This window comes from Notechis scutatus, chromosome 1, assembly GCF_049901735.1.
Source record: "Notechis scutatus isolate UNSWTSFEM ecotype Mainland chromosome 1, rNotScu1.2, whole genome shotgun sequence".
NCBI lineage: Eukaryota > Metazoa > Chordata > Lepidosauria > Squamata > Elapidae > Notechis > Notechis scutatus.
In genome coordinates, this window is record NC_142009.1 from 47206243 (window position 1) to 47234143 (window position 27901).

General features: G+C 36.2%; 1 protein-coding gene and 2 long non-coding RNA genes across 4 annotated transcripts in view; 1 reads left to right on the forward strand and 2 right to left on the reverse strand.

The window, feature by feature from the left end:
* The window catches only part of EML4 (EMAP like 4), a 144855-nt gene extending 139383 nt beyond the window's left edge, over positions 1-5472 (reverse strand). Inside the window, exon 1 of one of the 2 annotated variants that reach the window (XM_026683363.2) lies at positions 5186-5472. In XM_026683363.2, coding sequence (XP_026539148.2) covers positions 5186-5210 — 25 coding nt within the window. In that variant the 5' untranslated portion in view covers positions 5211-5472. The remainder of the gene's footprint in view (positions 1-5185) is intronic. The other variant, XM_087963050.1, reaches the window with a different exon arrangement.
* On the forward strand, positions 296-27785 carry LOC148132783 (uncharacterized). The gene is made up of 4 exons (XR_015749212.1): positions 296-478; positions 4889-5807; positions 24972-25146; positions 27542-27785. It is a non-coding gene; the product is annotated as an uncharacterized LOC148132783 (long non-coding RNA).
* Positions 23880-27901, reverse strand: part of LOC148132784 (uncharacterized) — a 190138-nt gene continuing 186116 nt past the window's right edge. Inside the window, exons 4-5 of the long non-coding RNA XR_015749213.1 lie at positions 25993-26026; positions 23880-24473 (exon numbers count right to left, since the gene is read on the reverse strand). This is a non-coding gene — a long non-coding RNA (uncharacterized LOC148132784). The remainder of the gene's footprint in view (positions 24474-25992; positions 26027-27901) is intronic.

Here is a 27901-nt window from a genome sequence, read left to right on the forward strand (position 1 = left end):
CGAAAAGCTCACCAGAAGCGCTGGCGCCACCATCTTTTTGATGAAAACAAGCTTTCTACCTGGAAAAGCTCACCGGAAGCACTTTTTCATCAAAAAGATGGCGGCGCCAGCAAGCCGCGCCCGGTAGGAGTTGTTCCGCGGACCACCGGTCCGCGGACCGGTGGTTGGGGACCCCTGGGTTATTTGACACCCTGTGATTTATCCTCTCAAGCTCAAGCTCAAGCTCAGGATTTGTGCAGCATCCCTAAACTGTGATGTAACTCACAAAACCAAATATATAATGTATGGTTGCAGGAACTGATTATGTCTACTCTAATGAAGAGAAACACTAGGAATGACTTGATAGCAACTTCCAGAAGGGCTGCCACAGAGAGGAGGGGGTCAATTTATTCTCCAAAGCATCTGAAGACAAGAAAAGAAGCAATGGATGGAAGCTTATCAAAGACAGATCCAACATGGAATTAAGGAGAAATATCCTGTAAGTGAGAATAGTTAATCAGTGGAACAGGTTGCCTAGAAGTTATGGGTGCTCCATCATTGGAGTTTTTTTAAAAAAAAAATTGGACAGTCATTTGTCTAAAATTGTATAGGATCTCCTTCTTAAGCAGAGGCCTGGACTAGAAGTCTTCCAACATCCCTTCTAACTCTGTTATTCTGTAATTTTGTAATTCTGATATATCACTCCCCAAATCACTTAACAACCTACACAGGCTGCAAAAGCATATTAAATTGAGGCAGGATGTATATGAGAAACACAGTAAACTAAATCCCAAATCATAGATATAGAAATGGAATCCAAATCTGTATCATCTAGAGCAATAGGCTTTGCTCCAAAATAAAATAGGAATTAGGTGAGAAATCTAGACAGTATATTTTTATTATTCTGAAGCTTGCTTTGAAAATATGTTTAAAAATGATACAAATAAAGATGCAACTAATAAAATATAAACCTTTTAAAATACCACTCAGGTTGGCCAGTATTATTATTTTCATAAAGTAATAATGTACAGCATTACAGTAGTAATTTGCATGACTAAAAGTTTGAAACTTAATCTTTACTGAAGAGATTTCAACAGGGGAAAAAAAATTATGCTTCCTTAGAAGCAATCCGACAATTGTTTCTACATTCTTATCTCCGCTTTAACTTTCTACAATAAGATTTCATGTAAATATGCTTTTTTAGGAAATTCCTTAACTTTTAATTTAACTTTTCAACCCCTGAATCAGCAACTATGGGCAAGTACTTCAGAAAATTTGGAAAGGGACAACTAGTTCTACTATGGGAAAATGACCCAATTTTCCAACCACTGATTCATCAAATGACTTTGACCTTCAGATGCTGAATCTCTAACCCTTTTTTTCATTTCACTCCACAAATTCGTATAAAAATGTTATGATAAAAAGAAATACAGTTAAAACTGAAATGTTTATATAGTATATTTTGCTAAATCTTCTACCTTAAAACAGTAAAACAAATTTCACTAATGCAATAGCACCAACTTTTAATGAAATATGGTTATATTTGTACAAGCATATTTCATATTTCAACTGTATTCTACACCTGATAGGGAGCAGAAACCAAATTCTTACTTATGGCATAAATTGGTATTATGGCCACTTCAAACTACAAGTGAGAACTTAGGTAAAAAAGCAGCATTACAATCCAACTTCTTCTTAAGTTTTTTTTTCCCAATCACAATGATTTTTTTTCAGGAAGAACTTAACAGTATACACTGATCAACTTACAGTATTAATGCCATGCAGATAGTTTTAGTTTTAGTTAACCTATATTTATTCAGCTACATAGATTTAGAATTTCAACAGGACTAAGGACCAGATTTTGATATAACTGCAACTCAAGAAACTAAAAATCAACATTTGGTTAGCATTATCTACAAATTCTCAATGGCAAAATATTAATTTCTATTCTTTGTGCCTTTCCAAATGAACTAGAACAAACTATATTTGAGACTTATGCTGACATGAAAACCTCATTTAGGAAATGCTTTTCCATGAAAATTAACATGATCATATGGATAAAAAGAAAGAGAAAGGGCAGATGGAAATCAACAACATGTTGCTTAAGCATTCCAAGACTATCAGAAATATTTTCCCAAGAAGAATGGAATCAGATCTTCATTCATGCTGCCATTGTATTAGTCCTATGTGAGCATTATAATTTATATTTATTGCTGTGCTATTACAAAACAGATGTATGGATGCGAAGGTTAAATGCAATAGGCAGTTGGGTGGAGGTAAGGACATTAAGAAATTGTATTATTCTGTAGTCAAGTCACAATTTTTAAAAAAGGACATAAGAATAAAATTCCCTTTTAAAAAACTGGATAAGTTGCTACTTGGTTGCAAGAGATTAAATGAAGTAAGCACCAAACGTTTTTCAAACTTCTTTCAAATCATACAAGAAAAATAGCTATATATTCTACCTCCAATCTTCGATCTAATTCTCCAGTCAAGATATTGCAGAGAAGAAAAATAAGGTATCGTTACTCCAATCAATTATACTCCTAAATGTAAAAGAATATTTAGGAGTATAATTGATTGGAGTAATGATACCATACTTTGCTTGAATATTTAGGCTTAGGACCCTCCATTTTTCCTATCTATAATGTATACATTAATATGAATCTGTAACTTCATTTTTAGTTGTTTCATTATGGTCATTATTAACTGGTCCAAAACAGTTCAAAAGTATAATTACAGATCACAAAACTAATTCAATGTATTGCACTGATGATTCCCAGGTTTCATATGACCTGCATTACATAAACTCAATTTATTCATGTATACATTTTCTCTGCCCTTGAGCCACCACTGCCACCTGTTCTTAGGACCAGGCCCTAGTGTCTTAGAAACTAATAGCAATAGCACTTAGACTTATATACCGCTTCACGGTGCTTTCCGGCCTCTCTAAGTGGTTTACAGAATCAGCAAATTGTCCCCAACAATCTGGGTCCTCATTTTATCGACCTTGGAATGATGGAAGGCTGAGTCAACTTTGAGCTACTCAGAATTGAACTCCTGGAATGAATAGTGAGTTAGCCTGTAATACTGCATTCTAACCAGTGCACCTCTTTCCTCAATGATCACCTCTCCCACAGCCTCATAGCTCTATGAGCCCATTGCTGCAGACTAAGTTTAAATACATTCAAACTTATGATTATTTGTTCTCGTCCTTGTTTTTCCTTAGGTTTTGTTTGCTGGCTCATCATAAAAAAACTGACAAATGTCCCTGTGGGAAGACCCTCTCGATGGAAGAACATAGTATTCATGACTTTCAGGGATTTCTCCCTCACTTCCCCTCCCTCCACAGTTACTTGCAAATTAGATAAGCACAAGATCTAACTTAGGTCTAAATGCGCAGCCTTTTTATAAGACATCAATATAACATAGGTTAGATCAGAATCATATCTCAAAGCAACGCTTTGCCATCTTGTGCAAAGATGTAACATTTTCAGAAATTTTGAAGCCATTAGAAAGGGAATATTTTTCCTACTCTTCTCAGGAAAACAATCCAGAAATTTCTGGAAAATTGGAATAAATGCATTGTTCATTTTCATATCACCACTTACAAGTGTAAATTAATGTTGCTGTTTAAAGAAAATACAATACAGTATGTAAACACTGATCTATTTCAATTATTATTTGGTTCTATTTATTATAATATGCCTATTAATTTATTTTACTTTACAATGTGTTAATTTTTCTGCAAAGCCACAGAATCTTTAAAAAAATCTATTATAAATTCAGTTCGACAAGTTACCCAAAAAAATCACAATTCAGGAGAAATTATCAATAAGCAATAAAACAGTTTAACGTCCTTAAATACTTAGGGCTCAAGAATCCAGGTGGAATTGACCCACTGGCCTCTAGAGTAAAAGCTGGCAATAGAAAAACCCATAAAGAAATGAGGCACTGAATCCTCATTCCTTCCTTCTTTGGTGAAAATTAGCAATGCACAGGATGAGCAGAAATGTATCTTACTCTTCTTGCATTTGAGAGCTGTACTGCACTGTTTGTCCTCTGTACATTATTTGAGTACAAAAACTGTAGTACTCTGGTTAGATTTTAAAAAATCTTATTACATGTTAGTATTTTAAGGGAAATATAACAAATATGAGTACTTGTTTTATTGCATTCATTACAGTAAAAGAAAATATTTCACTAGAGGGATTTTTTATAACTTTCTGAAATTTACAGGGGGGACAAAATGTCCGTTTTTTATTTCTTTGTCCTGGAAGTAAGTAGAAATATTAATTTGGATTCACCACCTAAGGGCAAATAACAGATTCACCTACAATAACTTCAATGCAATCATTTCCTGATATATGTGTGTATATACATATATATGTACATATACATACATGTGTGTGTACACACAAACACATACATACACACAAACACACCAAGACCTGCAGAAAATCTGGAGGAGGAAAGTAACTCCCAAGAAAGAAAGAACTGAAGAGGCATGGAGAGAGACTTCAGTCAAGGTAGCAAAGATGCTATCCGTTTCCTCTCCATAGAAAGGTTTTTAATGCATCTACTTATGGTTTTATCAGCGCCGTCAGAGAGATCAGAACGTAGCAGGAACAAAAACCGCTCGTTTTTTTCCTTGAAAAGAGAGCAATTGAACGATAAAGTCATGTATACATTAGTGTGTACTTCGCTCCAGAAAAAAAACAATGAATTTGTGCGCATCAGATTTATATACTACAGTAAGTTAGTTAAACGTCCTAGAATCACTCTACTCGTTCCAATTTGTAATTTTTCCTCCCGAAATACATCCATGGTTTTCTCTCAATATTCACCAACCTCTCATTTTCTCTTCCCACCCGCCTTCTCCCTCCCTTCCCCAGTATGCATTTTTCAGGCGAACGACTTCGTTAGACAAGCCTTGCAGAGAGGAAGGTCAGGGGAAAGAATCTCCGCCGTTACACTTTGCCGCGAAAAAGCATTCACCTTGAGGATCAAGGAGGAGTCTGAGGAAGGTTTCGGGTCGCCCAAGTCCCTAGCCCGTCCCTCCGCGCGAAAGAATCCGAGGGAGGAAATGGACCTGGCCTGGAGCTCAGGCAGAGACGCGCACTTGTGTGGCAACGCTTCCCCGAAACGACCGCCACCGACTCGGCTCCCGGCCGCCCCCAGCCATTTACCAGGCGCCTCAACTTACCCAAACTGCCGGCGAAACCGTCCATTTTGGGCGCTGAGGCTTTAACGTCCGAGCTCGACCTCGAGCCGCCGGCTCCGTCTGAGAAGGCAGGAGGAAGAAGCGGCGGGCGGGAGGCAACTCATTCACTCGCGCCGCGCTTGCGGCTGCCCACTCAGCACCCGCGGCACGCGCTGCCCGCTCGCGTTCCCTCCCTGCCGCGGACGCTGCTCTGCCCCCGCACGACTCCGGCGCAGTTGCTCGGCAAAAGACGGGTCCGCTTGCCCGTCCGCCTGCCGCCCGCTCGCTCCGAGACCCTCTCTCGCAGGAGCAGCAGCCGCGGCCAGTTTCTAACCCCTCCCCCAGCCGCTTTCGGGCCCGCCCTGCAGCGGCCGCGTTGCTTTCGCGCTTCCGACTCCGCCTTCCTTTGGCAGCCGGGGCTTCCCCTCCAGCGGCGGTTGCGGAGCGCCGAGAGGGTCTGGGGGCGAGGCGGGCCTGGAGAGGGGAAGGTGGCGGCGGCGGCGTCCTCAGTTTGGTACGCCTGCGGCCCGGGCCTTGTCGAGTCAGAAGTCGCCGAATATCAGGGAGCCTTGACTCCAAGCTGCCCTGGAGCATGGGCGATTTGGGGGCAATAGCGTGTTTCAGGGTAAGGCGGCTTTTCTCGGGTATAACAACATCCCAGTAAAAGCTAACTAACTTCTTATTCTTAGTGGAGGGCTGTTGCTTGCAATTAAAGAAAGACTTATTCGAGAGCCACCCGTGTAATTTAATGGGAAGCTGCCAGATGGAATGGATTCAGTATTGTAGTTCACCGATTTCTTGAGTCTGCGGAAAATTACACCCTCGTAAAAATTTGCTGTCCCAATTGCCAATCTTGATTCTGCTTAGTCTGTTGTGAATTACTGTCAAATAGTGTTTTTTTCTTTTTTAATTCAGACATTTGTATACTGGCCCAGATTATTTGCCTTAAGCCCATGTTAGGAAAGAAAGGGGCTTGCAGCCTTCCTACTTTAGAATGTCACCTGTGAATATTTGCTAGTAGTGAGGGGACCTGACACCAGGATTTTGTCAAGGGTTTTTTTGTACTCCTCTCCTATACTCCCATTTTGTTCAGCACTGTCTTAAAGTGTAACTTCTGAGTTCCTGAAAGTATGTATCTCTTAGACCTGTCATTTCACTGTTACACCACTATATTCTTGTGCAAAGCCAGCAAAAATTGAGGAAATACACCTAACAATACCTGTTGTACAAGCCAGCTAGGTAGCACAAATCTGCTCAAGCAAAGGCACAGTAGGTATGTCTCCATATCTGTTCAAGTTTACATTAAAAAGTTACTTCTTTTAGACTAGTGAGCAAACATGCATTCTGTAGTTTACTTTGCAATACAAAAAGGAAGACAGTTATTAAAAGTCAGTGGAGATTTTCAGTCATCCAGATCATGGTTGTCCCTGAAGAGCTGAAAAAGCTTCTTGGATGAGAAGCGAAACTTATTCAAAGAAAAACCAGAAAGTTCAGATGCCTTTTGAAAAAAGCATGGCACAGTTATTAAAACATCTCCGTTCAGTATCTGCCTGAAATATCCAATAGGTGCCTCTCAGAACATACCCACCCCTGGTTTAGCGAATGGGGAAAAAAAGTTGTGATATGTCACATGACAAAATGATACCACGAGTTTGACACCCCTGGTCTAATAGATAAAAACACTGAAAAGCTGTACCTTTTGCTTGTAACCATAATTTTGTGAAATTTGCAAGGAAGTTAATACTAAAAAATAAAATATGTTGAAACATAGTTTTGAACTATTAATCCCTCTTGTTTCACTTGTATATTTTTTATTATAATATATAGATGGAATTGTGCAAATATATGTAGCTGAAGGGGCTGAAATTTGCATTGTGTTAATTCTTAAATAGAATTTTTATAAAATGATGTATTGTTGGTATATGTTACCAAGAGAAATTGTCTAGAATGGTGGTTCTTAACCTTTGGTCCATGGACCCCTGGGAGGCCGTGATGTCACAGGGGTTTGAGAAAGCTTTAAGAAATTATATGATTTAAATCTTAAATTTTGGAGGTCTGTGGCCACAAAAGGTATTTTGTATAATTACAACACAATAAATTCTGAAAAACATTTTAAAGAAACCATTTTCAAGAATCCATAAAATGTCATGGAACATTTCCTAAAATGCACTGACATGCAAGAGGTCTTTTTCCCAAATTCACTATTTTCAGGTAGCATTTGAATATTTCCTTACTGCCTGTATTATACTATGACTATGCCGTATGCTGTATACGTTCATTGGATCTGTTTTATACTGATGCCTCCTTGAAGTTGTAGGTATCAAGGATTCTTTATTAACTACCAGGTAGAGATATTACTGTAGATATATTAATATACAAGCATATACTTAGTGTATGCATATTTCAATACAGAAACAAGAGCGCCCATCCACAATAGTGTACCCAGTGTTACTGATACAAGTGATGCCTTCCTGTAATACTTTGCAAATCTATTTGAAAGCAAAAATGTATATAAACATACAATAGAAGGAAGAAAGAACAAATATATTCAAAGCCTATCAAAATCACTTACAAGCAGTATCAACAAGCACAAATTTTAAAAAAGCATTTATTTTAATAGTAATTGTCAATAAAATAACATGCTATTTTAATAGTAGCAGCTAAAGTGCTACGACTGTTGGAAACTTTCCACAGATGCCAGGGTGAGAGCAAAGGAAAATTCTTGTAGTGTGTCTTTTATTTGCCTCACCTTTTTAAGGGATCTATCTTGCCAAACTCTTATCATTGTCAGTAATATGACAAAGCTCCAAAAGGTGGTTGCTGTTTTGGGGAATAAGGGTAATCTTTATCAAAATAAGTTTTTTAAAATGTTTGTGTGAGGTAACATTCCCAAAAACAATCTCCTGCCTGACTTTTAAAATGGTCTAATCCTAAAAATATTTTAATACCTCAAATGTATGAAGAAAATTTTAAAAGATCTGTAGGAATCTTACTGAGTGTGAATCTACGTAGCCTACAACATGTTAACAAATATTAAGTGAAACAAACTCAGAAGTATTAAGTGAACTCAAACTTGTTCAGGAATGATATTAAAGGTAATAATGATGCAGGTGTTTCGTGATGGTTAGCATTTTTTTCTAATAAAATCATGGTAAATGTTATGTAATCAGACATAACATTCTCCAGTGTTTTTAGTTAGTGTAACAGGTTTCTAGGACTTTTGCAAAGAAATAAACTACATATTGTTGACAAATAATGCACTTGCACATGTTAGATTAATTCTGGTGAGTCTCCATGATATTTCTCCTATTAAAAATACTGTTTGCCAGTGGAAGCTGTGATTTAAAATAAACTTAAGAAAATTACATATTTTTTCTTCTAGTAGCAGAATTATAAAAGCAGCAGGCTGGTGAAATTAATGGAATACATTGCTCTACTAGCAAAATGTGCCTTCAGGTAGCAACCATTGCAGAAATTCTGAATGTGGGCAACTTAGGAAATCAAGTAAAGAACCATGGAATACCATCTGTGTCAGCAAAAGCTTTGGCACAGTTAACTGAATGAAACCATTTTCTTCATGGAAGTATTAATATAGCCCTCTGACATGATGAGTACAGGCTGTCAAAAATGTCTACTACCCCCCACACTGAATTTCTGCATCATTTACTCTGAAGCAATGCAACCTTAAGAAAATGTGTGAGGCCCATTGGCCATTTAGCTTAAAATTCATTCAGGGGAGATTATTTATTCAGTTTATATGGCTTGCAAAAATATTACTCACAAAATATAAAAAGTCAAACAGCAACATAATATCAGAGCAATAGAGAGCTTATCATCACCTTTCAAAATAGGAAGGAAAGGAAATAGAAACAAGCATAAAACAAGAGCTCATTGTCCTGCAAATGCTCTTGGTGCCAGTTCCTGATTGTCCTGCTGGTAATGTTTCTCCTAATGTGGGCTCAGACGGTTCATCTACTTTAAACAACCATCCTTAAGAGTGTTTGGATTCCTCAATTAAATGAAAATTGCGTGTGGGGTGTGGGTGTGTATGGCTTCTGCAATTGGCTTCGGTTTTGGCTTCTGCAATTAAATGCAAATGCAGTGTGTGGGTATGTATACACATATATATGGACATGCATATACACACATGCACACAGCCACATAAGGCATATATACAGAGTATATACAGAGCTGCCATCTATTGCTTCATGGGAATCATTTTCCCTTAAGTAGGAATAAAACAAATCAGCAATTTCCTTCTAAATGTTGCAAAAGGATCGTTCAATAAAATGTTTGCTGTGTTCAGGATTTCAGGCGTTGTAAACTTTAACATTCACCCTCCTGTTTCTGTTCCATTTTTCTTCAATAATAACATTGTGTTTCTCATATCTGCTGAATATCATTATTGAAAATAGGGTCCATGTTAAAGGAATGTACGGGTAGTCTTCAACTTACAACAGTTCATTTAGTGACTATTCAAAGTTACATCAGCACTGAAAAATATGACTTATGACTGTTTTTCAGACTTACAACCTTTGTAGCATGCCCATGATCATGTGATCAAAATTCAGATGCTTGGCAACTGGTTCTTACTAATGACCATTGCTGTGCTCCAAGATAATGAGATTTTCTTTTGCAACCTTTTGACAAGCAAAGTCAATATGGAAGCCAGATTCATTTAACAATTAGGTTACTAACTTATCAATTGCAATGATTCACTTAACAGCTATGGCAAGAAAGGTCATAAAATGGGGCAAAACTCACTTAACAAATGTCTCACTTAACAACAAAAATTTTGGGCTCACTTGTGGTCAAAGACTACCTGTAGGTGCCTCATTTGCATTGTAGCACTATTACTTACAAGAATTTAGATTGTTCTTTGAAACTTAGTATAACTTTATTGTTACTTTGAATGTAAACTAATCGGCATACATTAAAATGAAATTTTGTTGCATACAGCTCTCAAAGGATTGCTACTTTCAATAGACACTACATAAACATCACTAAATAAATAAATAACTTGTGTGCCTTTTCCTCCATTCATTTTAGACTATACAGTCTCCTATCTTTTCCCTTCTCCCCATTTCTTTTTGGAGGATTTTGAAACTTTCAGCAATGTCAGCATTCTCTGACCACTAAAGTTGCTCCATGTTCATAAACTGTTTGGGATTTCACTTTTATGCTGTGGGATAGACCTTGTATCTCTTTTTTCCATATACCAGAACTCAGTGAGAAAAATAGGGATTGTCATTACTGGTCCACCCTTAAATCATTTTGGCTAAAAGTGGAATGAAAATAAAGTCTTAATCACTGTTTTGGTCAGTATTCACATTTATGAATTACACTTAGAACTGAATAGATACTTAAAGAATTTATAAAGCCATGTTCAAACTTTGGGATAACCTTTCATCTGCCACCTAACCCTCTTGCATGAATGTTGTTACATAGCCATAAGTAAAATATGAATTAATTTCTAAATTTTTAGAATTGAAGATATACTGTATATCAATTTCTTGAATGAACTCTGCTCATCCAGAGAAGGAACATTTTGTTTCTTTTCAGTTTCTCTTTTAATTGTGGATCCTGCTTTGTGAACACCATTCATAAACAGAATTATTATGTTGCAGAACTGCAATCTGGGTTTCCCCAAGATGGCATTCCAAAATTCCTACCAAATGTTTCCTGGAGATAAGGGAGATAATGTCTCTTCTAAGCCAGCATGTTAATCAGATTAACTTTCAAAGCATGAAAAAATGTTTAGCCATCATATTATGCATATTGTATTCGTAATCTTAAATCTCTCACCTAGATTAGACTAGGTAATGAAACATCAAGGACTCCACAGTGAATCCAATAAGCTATATCCATTATCCATGGCAGTGTCACGTGACGTATCTGGACTTTTTCCCCCTTGGGCCACAAGTTTGACACCCCTGGTCTACAGGATTCTTTTCTCTGATAAAAACCAACCTGGATGATGTGGGTTCTACATGATTCAACGGTTCAAGTTAAATAAATAAATACTTGCTCAATTCTGTGTTCAATTCTTATTTTAAAGTTATTATAATGTCTGCACTTTTCATCCTAAAGTTCAATAAACTTCAATCCATGGGTCAGAATCCCATAATCTGACTGTTCTTTGTGAATACTCATGACTGTATTGCAATGTATTCTATTCAAATTTAAGGCAATAGATCTAATATATAGCCTATGTTCTTATTTAGATATTATTATAAAACAACAAGCCCTTCAGGTAACTGATGCTACAGTTAATATTTGATTAGTAAAGCAGAATGGAAGGTCATCTGAAATTGCCCTTAATTATTTACTTGCTTGTACATACAAATAAAAAATGAAACACTCTGAAACATAACTCTTACCCTATTGTCATAGGAGCATATACTATATAGTGCAATATTATTATTGATTGATTATGAAATCTTAATCTTTGAGCATTTCCAATTATTCTGTTATCTTGACTTGCCATATATTGTAATTCTTGAAAACCTCTAGATTCTTTCTTCTAGAAAAGCTGAGAGCAAAAACAGCTGATTCTGACCAGTGTCCTTTGTTTCACAGGTTGCAATATCCCCAGTCTATAAATCACCCTCCCCCACTCTAACCTGTTTTCTATTGCTATTTGAAATGGTCTGTATTATGTGCTGGCAAAAGATATTGATTACACTTTTTTCCTCATTGCTCTATGTAAGATTCTTTTTACTTTGTTTACTTATTATAAAAGTGCTTTAATCTATTAAGTAAACCTTCAGTTGAATGTTTAACCAGATATTGCTTCATTATAACTTGAAAATAATAACAGAAAAAGAAATTAAAATTGCAGGGATAAGAGTCCTGCCAAAACAGAGCAAAAAAAAAATCTACTCTATCACTGTATTATTACATCCAGAAGCCTCTGAAACCCAGAGTTTAGGAGTGCAATGGGGAGGAGTATTTTTTTTTTCTATTTTCTATTTTTACTGTTTGTAAGCTGCCTAGAGTTGCTGTGAGCTAGTAGGAAGATGATAGATAGAGATAGATAGATAGATAGATAGATAGATAGATAGATAGATAGATAGATAGGCAGGCAGGCAGGCAGGCAGGCAGGCAGGCAGGCAGGCAGGCAGGCAGCTTCCATCTTTGTTTCTAGGAACTACATCTGATAGTAAAGACAGCAAACTGTTATCATTAGTTATTACTGGGGCAATAGTTCCATGGTACAGCACATGTTCTGCATACAAGTGCTTCAAAAAACAATTTGATATAATCTGTGGGAAAAAATAAGAGTAAAGAGATTGAGAAATTATATATATTTCATTACATGAATAGAGAACATCATCAGTGTTTATGAGTGTGATGATGAAAATTGTTGATGTTATCTAGTCAGGTAATGAAACATCAAGGACTCCACAGTGAATCCAATAAGCTATATCCATTAAGCATGGCCCCTATAAATTCAATAGTAAACCTCACATGGATTTGACTAGAAACCATATTTAAACAGTTTATTTTCTTTCCTTTTACCCCATTAGGCTTAAACAAAATAGTGTTTCCATTAATGTAAAGGTGGAAAACTGCTAATATATTTCAGTTCAATAATAAGCTTCCCCAGGATGAATAAAAATGCTTCCTAATGTATATTAAATACTTTTAACTTCAGAATCATACTTTTTGAAATCCCACAAGATACAAGGTACCAGGATAGAGTTCAAAAGCACTGCAAGTCTATTCCATGCAACCTATACATAAGAATCTCAACTACTAATGGTCAATGTGAATTGGCACCAAATAAGAGTCAATGGATTTCAAAGTGGGGGTGGGGGTGAATTTAAGTCTCTTTCAGGGGCTTCAGACTGATGAAGCATTTTACCTCAGGCTCAGCCTGATCATCTCCTACAAGGCCTTGAGAGGTTTTTAAGTGGTGTGTGAGTTGGGGGAGGCCAGGAGAGACTGTGCATAGGCAGTGGGGTGCTACAGGTGAGAGCGATTGATCGGAGCAACTTCTGATTTCCCTGCTGGCTTCCACATTACCTTTTTTTTGTGGGAAGCCAGCAGGGAAGGTCACAAATGGTGTTCATCTGACTTTAGCTCCCTGTAACATCGTAACTGCAAGCTGAGCGTCTGAGCGCCTCATCACGATCACATGACTTCTGTGGTAGAATTTTATCAACCAGTCATATGTCCTTTATTTTAACAGAGCTCTGAATGGTCACTGAACAAATGGATGTAAGCCAAGGACTACCTTTCATAAAAATGAACAATCGTACAGTTCTATTTTAAGGATTGCTGAAAAAGTACTTGAATTATTAGTGTTGTGAAAATTGTCTCATTCCAGGAATGGAATATTTCATTATCCTCTGGACTATACGTGAAACACTACAAACCCTTTCCAGTTAAGTTCCAGAAGATTTATTTCCCTCTGGCTACTGGCTTATCCCTTGAACAGTATATTTTGTACAACCTTATGAAATAGATTTTATCATTATTGAACAATTTTGGACTGAGGACTATACTTAGTTTTGAGAGCCGACAATCAAAATATGAACAGAATCAGGACATAAATTTGATTTGATTTAAATAAAATAAAATCCCCTATATTTAATCATTTATCTGTGTGTACGGAGATTTCTGCCCCATCCAATACAGAGGCCCAGATTGGAACTCCAGAATTGGCTCAATCTGATTCAGATCACTTGAATGACCAAAATCAGCATGAAATGTGGAAAAAGAGAATTCCATTCTTTATAATCTGGCACTGAAAAAGACAAATGACTATACATTTCACGTTTATTTTCAACAGCAATTTGAGGTCAAGATGGAATCTTAGAATTGTTTCAGATTTCATGGAAAACACTGCAGAATGCTCAAGCTGTTTAAATATCCATAATCTTTTCATTTGAGATAAAAGTATGATGACATTTTCAGCAATACAATCCATGTCAAATCTCAAAAATGGCATTCACCACACTGAGGAGTCAGAGAATGTTGAATATTGGGGAAACTTTGGAGTCTTAAAGTGAAAATATAAGAGAATAATCTATCTGAGTATAACATAATTATTTGCTCTGCATCATATCAACTACTTACTGCATCTCGCAAAATTTCAGCACACCTATGTTCAGGATGAAAGACTGGCTGAAGAGAAAAACAAACTAGGGATTTCTTCCAAATCTTTCCTCTGGATCTTTATAACTGCTAGGAAATTACCAAAACTCCCCTAGTCACAATGATATGATTTATTTGAAAGCAAAATTTCAGATCACCAGATCATATATTCTTCTCTTTCCAGCCATGGAATTTTATTTAAGCAACAAAAGACATGTTGTATTTCTTCATGCTGCAAAATTATGAAGAAATGAAATTATGAAGAAATTATGAAGAATGGAGTTTCATGTCAGTCCAACATCTGGCTGAACCCAGTTTAGAAGTGTTTGATCCAAATTTGAAATAAATGAAAATGCGTTCTGTTCACCTTGCAATGTAGGCCTCACCAAAGATGATGTACATTTTTAATATTTCCTGTTTTCTCTTAAAATTTGGACACAAATTTTAGAATGCTCTGTGAGCCACATCTAAAAATTGAGTATGGAGGAGGAACAAGAGTGTGTGACCTTGAATAAATGCCTTACATGTAAAAACATTTTTATTTTCATATTTTATCTTGCCAAGATATCCACAATTGTATATTTATTAATCAGATTTATGCAACTTGTACAAGAAACTCTGGGCTGTTTACAATAAGAGAGAGAGAGAGAAAAAACTATATAAAAATATACAAAATTAAAAAGACAGACCATTCTCAAGGCACCAGCCACTCCAGAGCTGTGCATCACTCTCAGATTTCCATATTAGTTGACAGAAACAAGCTTTAATACTCTTCTGAAGGCCAAAAGAGTAGAAATCAACCTCACTTCCAGGTTTAAGATGTTCTACAAGGTGGAGACAATGGCAGAAAAGACTTCCCTCGTAGACCTTGCCAGTCAAAATTCTTTGCTGATAGAGTCTATAACAATGTCCTTCCTGCTGGATCAGTGGAATGGGTGATACAGTAGGGATGAGATGGTTCCTCAGGTAATCTGGGCCTATACCATGAAAGGCTTTAAAGGAGATTCCTGGAGATGTTCCTAGTTATAACCCACTTCTATGAGATAAGGGGAATGGAGGCCAGGAGGCACTATTTTTCACTTGGTGTCCTGGCCCTGTGGAATAGTTTCCTCTTAGAAAGAAACATTGCTACATCTCTTTTAACATTTCTGAAGTTTCTGGAGACAGACCTTTTCCAGTGTTTGGTAGGTGATTTGTCATTGCTATCTTTATTGTATTGTACTTTATTATTGCTAGAAGTTTATTATAACACAGATTGTTGCTTGATCTTTGTTTTTTCAATTTACATTCTTACCATAATGTTTTAAACTTTAACTATAAATTATGAGTGTTTTGTTGGCTGAAGAGGTAAACCGCCATTTCTTCTTCGTTTGGCAGCAGAAAAGTGGAATAAAAACATTTAGTTCAAAATATTAGCACCTAGATGTTGTGGTGCTATCAAGAGACAGGATTTTGGATCCCAAGTTCAGAAGAGTCAGAGATGCAGGATGGGCAACATACAACACTATGAAATAGATGAAATAACAAGGGGAGGGGATGTCACTCCAAGATCTCTAAACCCAGAATCGAAAATTAATCTCCTACAATGGTACTTGTAAGCATATACATTTTTAGATTTTATCCCTCCTTTGCAGAAACACAGAATAAAACTTCATACTTAAAACATATATGGTAATTATATTTCCACACAACAGAATTATTGGGGCAGGAAGAAGAAGGAATCTTTGAGTTTTCTAAAAATTGTTTACTTTACATTAGAACAAGTGGCCTCCAGGGAAATGTGCTCTGGTATCTTTCATCTCTTGCTTGATTCTACAAAACATAAGTTGCTTGTTTTTACAGCAAATAGGTTTTTTTTTTTTAAAGGAGGCGAGGCAAGCTGAGAGATAAGTTTGGGAGCCAAGTTGAGAAATAATTTTGGCTTTTAATTTTTAGGTGGCTGCAGGGTGGGAAATGCTTCTTTCACTATCTTGTACTTGAAAGGCTTTGATATCTACAACTGTGGAAATCAACTTGCCATATATCATCAATCCTTAAATTCCATGAAGATGGAATTTCAGAATGAGTGAAAAAGGAGAGAGTATACTCATATTAACCAATGTGAATTATGTCTTCAGTCAAGATCAGTCAAGAATTTAGCCAGAATACCAAATCTTTTCATCTGATTGCATGGCTTTTATTTCTTAGAAGCGGGGGGGGGGGGATCCAGAATCTTCTCCATCAGTTGGAGTCATAATTGTAAGAAATCAAGCTTTGAAGTTGGGACTTAAGGCCAAAGATGGCAAAATCAATCTTATTTCACATCACACCAGAGAGATTAGAAGCTACTGTTGAAAGTATTGTACTTCATGTTATCCCTCATTGGTGAGGTTGCTAAAGTTATAGACATGTCATCGTCATCTTTTCCTCCAAAGCTTCTCTACCTTCCTCTAAAAGCACTGGGAATAAGGAAGAAGATGATGGTTGTAGATGCTCTGTCCACCATATTCATTCCAACACTATACTGTAAACTGAGTTTTTCAGTTGTGACTCTCTTGAAGTGGATCTTCCTGCCTTTAAATCATCCAGCATCATCAGTAAGGCAATTTCATCAATTGTGCATTTCATCAAACAGCTTTTGATGATATTTGGGATATTGGAATAATTTGGGCCTTGTAAATGGATATACTTTTAATTTTTTAAACCAGGACTATAAAAGGTACAGCTTGTGACGAGATGTATCCCACCGGCATCAAATTTGTAGTCCCCATATCCATAAAATGAATCGAGTACAATAATTACAGGGTTTTGAGGGAGATGCATCACTGTTTGGTTTGGTGGCAGCCAGAGGCGGTATTGAGCAGGTTCTGACCAGTTCTGGAGAACCGGTAGCAGAAATTTTGAGTAGTTCAGAAAACCAGCAAATACTACTTCTGATAGAGATTTTAGAGTATCCTTCCTCTGCCACGCCCACCAAGCCATGCCCACAGAACTGGTAGTAAAAAAAAATTGAATCCCACCACTGGTGGCAGCAGTGCCTCAAATAGAAGGTCCTTACAGAGAATGATAAGGACAGCGAAGAAGATTATAGGAAGCTTGCTTCCAGTTGTTTGTGATATTGCTTATAAGCGCTATTTGCTTAGAGCTCAAAGCATTGTTAGAAACCCCACACACCCATTTTACAGTCTGTTTCTGTTGCTCCCCTCTGGGAGGAGGTTTCAAAAAGTTAAACACTTATTCAGTGTTTCCTGGAGTCTTGATAACTACCTGTGCCTTCAATGAATAGCATTAGTTTGATTGAAAGGCTTCTGTTTATTATTGGGCTTATTATTTTAGTAGTATTTAAAAATTACTGATTTGAAACAGTTTATAGTTTAACATAAACTGGAAATGCTTTTAATATAGAACAGGAAATATTTTGCTCTTCTGCTTGTAAGGATGCCTGGACAGGCACAGGATAGAAAGTAGAGAGGAAGACTTTAAACCTGGGGTCTTCAAACTTTACAGCTTTAAGACTTTATTTATTTTATTTATTATTTATTTGATTTGCCAATTGTTTACAAGATAATAAATATAAATGTATACATAGTTGTGAATACATGAAATGGGTACATATAAGAAAAATAAAAGAAGAATAAGAGAAACAATAGGACAGGGACGGTAGGCACGTTGGTGCGCTTATGCACGCCCCCTACAGACCTCTTAGGAAAGGGGTGAGGTCAATAGTTTGTGGACCAACTCCCAGAATTCCTCCTCCAGTCATGTTAGCTCAGTAATTCTGGGAGTTGAAGTACACAAGTCTTAAACTTGCCAAGTTTGAAGACCCTTGCTTTAAACCAGAGGTCTCCAAACTTAGCAACTTTAAGATTTGTGGACTTCTGGAATTGAAGTCCACAAGTCTTACAGGTGCCAAGTTTGGAGACCCTTGATTTAAACCCATCATTTTTCAGAATCTAGTTCTATGGCTCCTTGGGTGGGACCTATCATGTCTTTGACTTTCCAGTGGTCTTTAGAAGTAAAGGACAACAGACGCAAGGCAATTTTCTTAATATGTGTGGATATACTCTTTAGTAACATATTAAGAAAATCCAGACACTCAGTAACTCCAGTAATTAGACTGGTAGTCCCTGGACTTGCTGCAGTGCTTGAGAAATAGCTCTTTCTTCTGTTTAACTTGAAACCTTTGAAAATATATTTGGAATATTTTGTGCTCTTTTTAAGAAAAACTTATTTTCGTATTTTTTAAAGAAAGTGTTTCTGCAACCAGTGACAATTTTTTAAAAATCACTGCCTATATATATATTGTACATACGTCCACACAAAAATCATCACAATGGCGGAATCCCCAATTATAACTTCAAAAAAGGACGATCTCTCATCCCTTGATTGGCAATTTCTATTCACTGGATGCAATACTGTAGAAGACCATTACAACATATTTTTACTTGAAGTCAAAAGAGTCATCAAACTATATGTACCAATAACAACTCCCAAAACCAGAAAAAACAAATTACCCATAACAATAAGGAAACTTCAATCCAAAAAGAAATCACTTTGGCAGAAAAACAAATCTGGTCATGTTGCCAACTTCAAAAGCTGATACAAAACTTTATGCCACCAGATAAAGACTGAATGCACCAATTATCACATTAAACAAGAGGAAAACCTTCTACACACCAATTCCACCCGCGCTTTCTACAATTTTGTAAACAACAAACTAAAAGACTCAAGGTCCATCCCACCCCTGAAAGGAACTAATGGCAAAGACTGCAACGGTGCCACCAGTAAAGCCAACCTCTTTAACACATTCTTTGGCTCAGTATTTGTAAATAGCAATGGATCATGCCCAGTATTTCCTAGTCAAACCACAGACAACTACAATGATCAAATACAGGGGTCGCCAACCTTTTGGACTTCAGGGACCACCAAATTCATAATTTTAAATCCCAGGGATCACTAACTGGTTCTGTGGGCATAGCCTAATTTGTGGATGTGGCTTGGTGGTCATGTGACTGGCTGGGCATGGCTTGTATGTATATATTATACATACTTATATAAATATTGATTTTTTTTTATAAAAAGAGCGACTTTTATCCAAAATCAGGCAAAGCCGCAGCCCACTGGTTGGTGACCGCTGATCTAATACATATCGATTTTACAGAAGACAATGTTGAAAAAGCACTACACAATCTAAAACCATCTCTATCTATTGGACCGGACAGAATATGTGCCTACTTCTTCAAAAAGCTATCCACTGCCATAGCCGAACCTCTAAGCATAATCTTTGAAAAATCTTTCAGGACCAGCTCCATGCCAAAACTATGGTCACAAGCCACGGTCATCCCCATCTTCAAAAAGGGAGACCCGAGCCTAGTTGACCCCTCTTTATGCTGCGTCACCTGTAAAGTCATGGAATCAATTATTAACCAATCCATCATCCTCCACTTAGAGACAAACAACCTACTCTCTAATAAACAATTTGGTTTCAGAAAAAAACTATCCTGTAATCTGCAACTCTTACACTGTAAAAACATATGGACTACACAACTCGATCAGGGCAAAGCAATAGACGCAATCTACATAGACTTCTGTAAAGCCTTTGATTCAGTGGTACACGACAAACTACTCCTAAAACTAAAATCTTATGGTATCTCTGGACACCTGCATAACTGGATAGAAGCATTCCTGTCAAACAGACAACAAATGGTCAAAATTGGGAGCGTCCTATCAAATTCTGTACCTCTCAACAGTGGTGTCCCTCAAGGCAGTGTTCTAGGACCAACTCTTTTCATACTCTACATTAAATGACCTCTGTGAACAGATCAAGAGCAACTGCATTCTCTTTGCTGATAATGTAAAGCTGTTCAACACCACAGACAATACTGCTACCCTTCAAAAAGACCTTGACTATGTATCAGAAAGGTCAAACAAATGGCAGCTTCAAATCTCAACAAATAAATGCTCTATCATACATATTGGCAAAACAATTCAGAAAATAAAATACAGGCTGAATAGTCAAGACCTTGTTGATGATCCAAACTCTGTCAAGGATCTTGGAGTACTCATTTCTAATGATCTTAGTGCTAGAGCCCACTGTAACTACATAGCCAAAAAGGCGTTAAGAGTTGTTAACCTAATTTTACGTAGCTTTTTCTCTGGTAATATTACACTACTAACTAGAGCGTACAAAACATTTGCTAGACCAATACTCAAATACAGCTCATCAGTCTGGAACCCACATTACGTATCTGATATTGAGAAAGTCGAGAAATATTTCACAAGAAGAGTTCTCCACTCTCTACTCGTTGCAGAATATCTTATGCCACCAGACTTAAAATTCTAGACCTAGAAAACCTAGAACTACGCTGCCTTCAGTCCAATCTAAGTATAGTAAAAAAATCATACATTGCAATGTCCTACCTGTCAATGAATACTTCAGCTTCAACCATAACAATACAAGAGCAAACAATAGATACAAACTCAAGGTTAATCGCACCAAACTTGATTGCAGGAAATACTTCAGCAACAGAGTGGTCAATGTCTGGAATACTCTGCCTGACTCTGTGGTTTCTTCCCCAAACCCAAAAACTTTAACCTTAGACTGTCTACTATTGACCTCACCCCTTTCCTAAGAGGTCTGTAGGAGAGGTGCAAAAGCACACCAACATGCCTACCGTCTCTGTCCTATTGTTTCTTTTATTTTTTTATTTTTCTTATATGCATCCATGTATTCATAACTATGTTTTTACTTATACCTATTATCTTGTAAGCAATTGACAAACCAAATAAATAAAAATTAAATAAATAAATTGTATATAAATTGCTTTCATATATGCCAAAATAAAAAGTAATCTCATTTTCCTTAAAAAAAAAAAAAGTATTTCTAGCAGGACTACCAGATTCTGTAACAGTTTTGTTCCCTATGCCTTCCGTCTGGTAAACTTGCAAGATTTGTTTTTCTCGCCATGTACATGTATACATCCGGACTATACTGTCTTGTTTTCTGTGTCATTCTGTGTCATATAATATATGTGGGTATTTGTATATCTTTGTTTCTTTGTTTGTTTGTTTATATTTTTGTCATATTTATGTAGTGTATATTGGAGATGGTGACCCTTTCAGAGCTGTATGCAATGGAATTTCATTTTAATGTATGTTGATTAGCGCACATTTAAAGTGACAAAGTTAGTCTAAGTCTACTTTGGGACTGTATAACAGAATAACTGAATTGGAAGGGACTTTGGAAATCTTCTAGTATAACCCCCTGGTCAGGGAGGACACTCTGTACCATTTCAGACAAATGATCTTTGTATCTTTTGACATATCACACAAACCCAGGACCACTTTTCAATCATGGATCAATAATATTTCTCTGAAGAGTGGGACAGAAATCAATGAGATGCACATATGATAGAAATAGGCACACATTTGAAAAAGGAGAAAATCAGCATCAGCCATGAGCCTCTCCACATCATCATGCTGGCTCCAAATGCCAGGCCTGACTTTAAATTATATTTGATGTAATTAGGATCTGGATGGTACCTGGTTTCAGAAACATGCTATCTGTAGAAATCTGTAGAAAAACCAAATACTTTTGAGACTCCACAGCAGAGAAATGAAAAAGATTACAGTAGTTTTTCTATGGCTGGTTCCCTCCCTACAGAATGCATTCTTCCCTTAGAGCCCTCAGGAAACAAATCAGTCACACCCTGAGAATTGTGCTGTGTCCTTGAGGTAACCTTGTATGGATTTATACTCCAGACACTGAATTTGCTAACAACAGATCAAAGTATCTTGCTGCTCCTGCTAAATAAGATTATTTTTCTTCCTTCCGCCTGATGACTGCCTGCCCAATAGGAAAATACAGAAATATTGGCAGCATCTCCTAAGTGGCATCAATTGGAGCCTGGTGTATAAAGCAGGAAGAGCTCCCTGTCTTTTTGTGTGTCTAAGAAAATTATCATTGTCCCCATTTAAGAGCTTCTGAAGCAGCTGAGCCAAATCTGTTCTGCAGGCAGGGGAATGAAGGAGAAGATGGCACTGCTTTCTTTTTATCTTCTCCACAAAGGAAGCTTAGTTTCGACTATGGAGCACAATAGACAGTTAGCTGTGACATAAATGCTAAATAGAAATTACAGCTATAGAGAAGTTTTTAAAAATTACTGCCACATCTGAATTTACTTTCTAATGTTTACTAAATTCAGTCTGTTTTTTATTCTCTTTTATTTTTTAAAACCAGCAGGAACCATGAATACATTTGGAACATATTTCTCTAAACTAATCATTTTGTGACCACTTTATCCTAATGTACATGCTTTGTACAAGCTTTTCTCCTAACAAAATGTATTTTTAAAGGTTATTTAATACACATTTTTATTGTGGCCTTTTTTCTAATATTGTACAGCTGTTGAAATAAAGTTAAGAGTAGATGAAACATTGTTTAATGAAAAATATATGTTTTCTGGTTTCAAATACACAGTGTGGTGTAAATTTTTTTAAAGATTAGCCTTCACATAAAACCAGAACTTCTCTTGCTGGGACAATTGGACAGACAACCAGAAAGTATTTATGGATGCTTGTTTTTATACATGGTAACTGCAGGGAGATTATTCTAAGCATAAAGATGGAAAGATTGGCAACATTAACTTGTTTATTTACAGAAAAAAACAACATGTATGCTTATTGCTGATTCAAAACCCTTTAGAGACTTTGCTGAAAACAGGAAAAAAACAACCTTGTGTTTTATGGCTTAATTTTTTAGACAGGGCAAAATATGGAAGGGAAGTATGATCTAATGAGAGAGAGAGAGAGAGAGAGAGAGAGAGAGAGAGAGAGAGAGAGAGAGAGAGAATTATAAGTGCTTTAAAGAAATTCTCTATATCTGTACATGTTTTATCCTTTGTCTTTTATTTTGTTTCTATTCTCTTATTGTACTTCACTTTTATTTTATTTTACTTTCTTTAGATTTGTATTGTTTTACTGTCTAAAATACTTCTCTGGTAAAAAAAAAAAAAGTATCTATGGATGGATCGATGGATGGATAGATGCATGCATGTATGTATTCATTTCTACTATGCTCCCTCTTCCTTAATTTAATGCTTCTTGATGTATAGCATCAATTATTAAGCTGAGGTTTTAAAGTACCGGAGTTGACTTTGGTGCAGTTACATTCCATTTATACAAGGTTGCTCACTTTTTCTATCAAATAAACACATAATTGTCCTTTACAAGTTTACAATTCAGCATCCAAAATATTGCTGAAAAGCAACCTGAGTTGCTGCAGAGATCAATAGAAGCAACCAGAATCAAAGTAACTGTGTGATACATGACATCTTAAATACTTATCTAACAACACCCTAAAGAATCTGTTTCTGATCTAAAGTTCATAGTTCTGCTAACAGAGGAATTTCTTACTGAGATTAATTATTGCAGTTCAGCTTACCAAAGTGAATAGAGATACAGTTTGTAATATCCAAAATATGTTTACTTATGTCCAGAGTGGGAAAGGATGAATCAGTTTCAGTTTTCCCATGCTCCTCTTTTCCCAAATGTGAATTCATTTCAATCAGTCTGTCCAAAATATTTCTATTTATGTGTTTGCATACATAAATATTATCTCACTTTTATCCATGTACACATTTTTAGTGTTTTCCTAAATGAAATGAAGGCCAAAAAAGAGCTGGGTATGGAAGCTTCTGGTTTTGTTTGCAGCACATAGCTTAAGGAGGCTTGTACAATCACACATTACTATTTTTAATGGCCACAGTAAGGTTTATTTTCCCATATATTTACTTGCTATAAACTGTAATCTTTCCATTTCATGTCATTTGATTCTATGGTTTACATTTTTCTCTCTGGATTCCCTATGTTTATTTATCTGCCAACAAAGGATTACATTGTATTTTTCAGATCAACTGCATTCCTATACATGAAAATTTAGGTCCATGTTAAATTTTAAGTTTTAACTTAAGAAAATACTTTTCTTAATCAGCTGTCTTGCTTAAAATATAGATTTGAAGCTGGTATGAGTAACCCAGAGTCATTAGTTCCCATTTGTAACCTCTTGTTCTTCAAGTATTGTTTCATATTTTTTGCAATCAGAAATAATATATACTATGGAAAGAAAGCTAGAAAAAAAAATGCAGTTCCTTTTGATTGATAGTGTTAATCCAGAGCATATGGAAGAACCCAAGGACCTTCCTTGTTCCGGCTGTGGAAAATTAACAAAACAATCTCTCTGAAAATTGTAAATAATTTTTCATTCAACAGTTGTGCTTTAAAATTAAATGGTATTTTTTTCATAATTAAAACAAACAAACATGTTGGAAATGAAATTAATACCCAAATACCTCAACCTATTTTGCTGTGGGAAACCATAAATATATAGCATAATTTCTTTTTTTAAAAGCAATATCTTACTTAAATACTAAATACTAAAGACAACGAAAGGATGTTTTCTATTTTATATTGCAATAGTCAGATGCATTCTAAAAGTTCAGAAGATACATTATCTATATTGCACATAACAAGATCAATATACTTTCTGTCAGTTTTCCTGGTTTTTGTTTTGTTTTGTCTGCATTGCAAAATATAAATACTCACAGATTTTTACTACATTTAGATATTCTTTTTTAAAAAAATTAAAATATGCTTCAAATAATTGTTTAGCTTTCACCATGTCAGCTTTTTATATCCTTGTACCTTCCAGATTTTCCAGAATATAATACCATCAGCACCAATGAACAAGGTTAAGTATCAGCTTGGAGAAAGTCATTTTGTGCTATTGGTTGTCTCAAAATCAAATCCAAAATGGCTTGGTGTGGATATATTGAAAAACTGCACTACCGAGCATCTCTTTATTGAATGAAGTGGGGAACTAAAAGGTCAGTGAATTCTTCTGGCAAGGGAAGTTAAAGGAAGTTGTTTGCTGGACTCTTGTTCTGGTCATTTTCTTCCCATCTCACTTTTTTTTTTTTTTTTGCTCTGGTTTCTGCTTTACAATGAATTGCAGTATTATCTTTGGTATCATCTATGTTTTACAAACTTCCCCTGTCTCTGCTTCAAGTCATCTGCATCTTTCTTTAGTGCATGATTTAGGACAGGGATGTCAAATTGCTGGCCCATGGGCCGGATGCGTCACCTGCTGGCCACGGCCATGCCCGGTTTAGTGAAGGAGGAAAAAGTCCCGATACATGATGTGATGCCACCATGACAATGTGAGTTTGGCACCCCGATTTAGAACAACATATGCACTATTGTAGCACATTGTTTAAGTTCATTTTTTTCAGTCAATAATTGCATAACATATGGTATATGTGACTTTAGTCTGAAGAAAGCTTGCAGACTTTTTAAGTTATAGAAGACAGCTCATAAGAAGTGAGCATCAATGTATACCAAAAGCATGCTTATCAGCTATTCAAGTGGCTGCCTATATGTTGCACCAAAAATTGTGTGAAAAGTTTTTCATATGAAGATACATTCCTTCATTTTCCTTTCCTTCTGCTAGTGTGAATGCCAAACCTTTCCATAGGTATGGAAAATTGATTTTGAATAGGCTGTACATGGAATGATTGCTCTTATGAAAGTGACCTGAGGCATAGAAAGAAGCACATTTTGAAAGAAACAGGACAAGCCATGTGAATAGAATGACTTTGGTGCTCTTTCAATTGGCTCTGCTATATTTTTTCCATACAAAATCTTATTGCCTGTAATTTTCCATATCAACTTACCTTTTATTTAAATGAATTCAGCTTGACTTTTTGGCTGAAATAAATGAGAAAGAATATGTAAGTATATGAGTCAGGGCAGGGAAAATCACATGCCTTTCTTTAGTAATCTATTGCTCATTAAATGATTATGAAAACAGTTTATCCTCTTTCAAGTTCATTTCAGCTGGAGAATTTGAATTGCCACTGGGATGACTGTGATACCAAAAGAAATTCTCTCAGCGTTCAATTGCCTAATCAGAAAGAGAAACAAATATTTTCATATCATCCAGAGACCCAAAAGGAAGTGGAGGAAGAATCAAACTGATTGGCTGAGATTTGATCAAATATGAGGTATCTACCAGTGCAGCTAACTTTTTACATAAAATTTAAAATTAGATTCATATAAATAGGCCTTTTCAAGAGTTAGAAGCAGCTGAAGCAAGTCTGAAAACAATTTAGTTGCATTGTGAATGATTTCACTACAGAGCTATCAAATATATACATGGCATGTATATAGGTACATGGAAAAACAGTATGTTTCATTTGCTGCCTGTTTCTAGAGTGGGAGCTATAGCTAATAAGTGCATAATAAACCCAGAATCAAATTTAGTATTCAGAAAAGCTACACGCAGAATTTGTAATTACTATAGTCAAACATTACAATTTACATTATTGGTTATTTTACTACATACAGATCATTTAATCCATTAATTATTCAATGTTTTATGCTGGTTCAGTCAAAAAACTTATAAGACTTCAATGCAGTATTAAATTTAAAAACATACAGTACAAACATACACTAGGACATTCCTTACACATGTCTCCCTGTCAGAGTATGCTATCAATTCTTCAGAACTCTATTGAATGTCCATAGGCTTTCCTGATGAGCCAAGTCTTCACTCCCATCCCCTTCTCTCCCCATCAATGCCAATAGGGATGGGAAAGACATTAGTTTCTAGAGTAAGCTATTATGGAAGAGATATTAAGGGTACACCTGGATCTTCAGATTCAGATAAAGCTTCAGTCTGCACTACAGGAGTTAACTGAAGGGAGTCCACCTGAGGAGACTGGTGATATAGAGCCTGAACTAAGCAAGGTCTCAAGCTCAGAAACACATATTAAGAAGACAACAGGAACTGAAGTGCTTTGCTTGGGAAAAAAAAGTAGAGTGATTCAGTCAAACTACTAAATGAAGCAAACTAATGGTAGGGATTATATAAAGAAAAAAGCACTTTGGTTGATACTTTATGACAGTCAGAATTCCTTTCCAACTATGGCCCTGTTTCTATATGCTGGTGGGATTTCTTGGACCATCTGTTTGAACTTTGGAGTGGATCATATATTCCATTCAATGTGGAAAATCCCCCCCCCCATCTCAAAACCACATATCTTACCAAACTTGGTGGAGGTTAGAAGACATGGCAGAAAGAAGAAAAGAGCATGAGAGAAGGAATACTCTTCCCAGTGCAGCTAAAATTGTTTTTGCAAAAAGCCTTCATCTCCAAACTGAACTACAATGGTCATTCAGTAGTCGACAGATAATAATTAAAGTATTTATTCTATTTTTCAGATGGAAAGGTTCCCAGAATTGCTTGCAGAGCAATATCTCATGATTTTCAGCTTAGCAGAGGAAGAAACAGATGGAAAATGGATTTTGCATGGAAAAAGAATACAAGAATTCAGAAATATTCAGGCACTAATTCTTAAAAATTTTCAGGATTATAGAATTATAAATTGCAAGGCTGCAAAATGACTTTAATTCAGCTACACATTTTCCATATTAAAACATTTAATGAAAGAGTTCAAAAAATCTTTATATGATGTAAAATCTCCTGATTTGTTAGCCAAACTTCTATAAATGGGCCTGTCTGTTTTCTGTCATTTTCTGTTATTGACTTTAATTTGATGACAGTTGGGGCAAAGGTAGAAA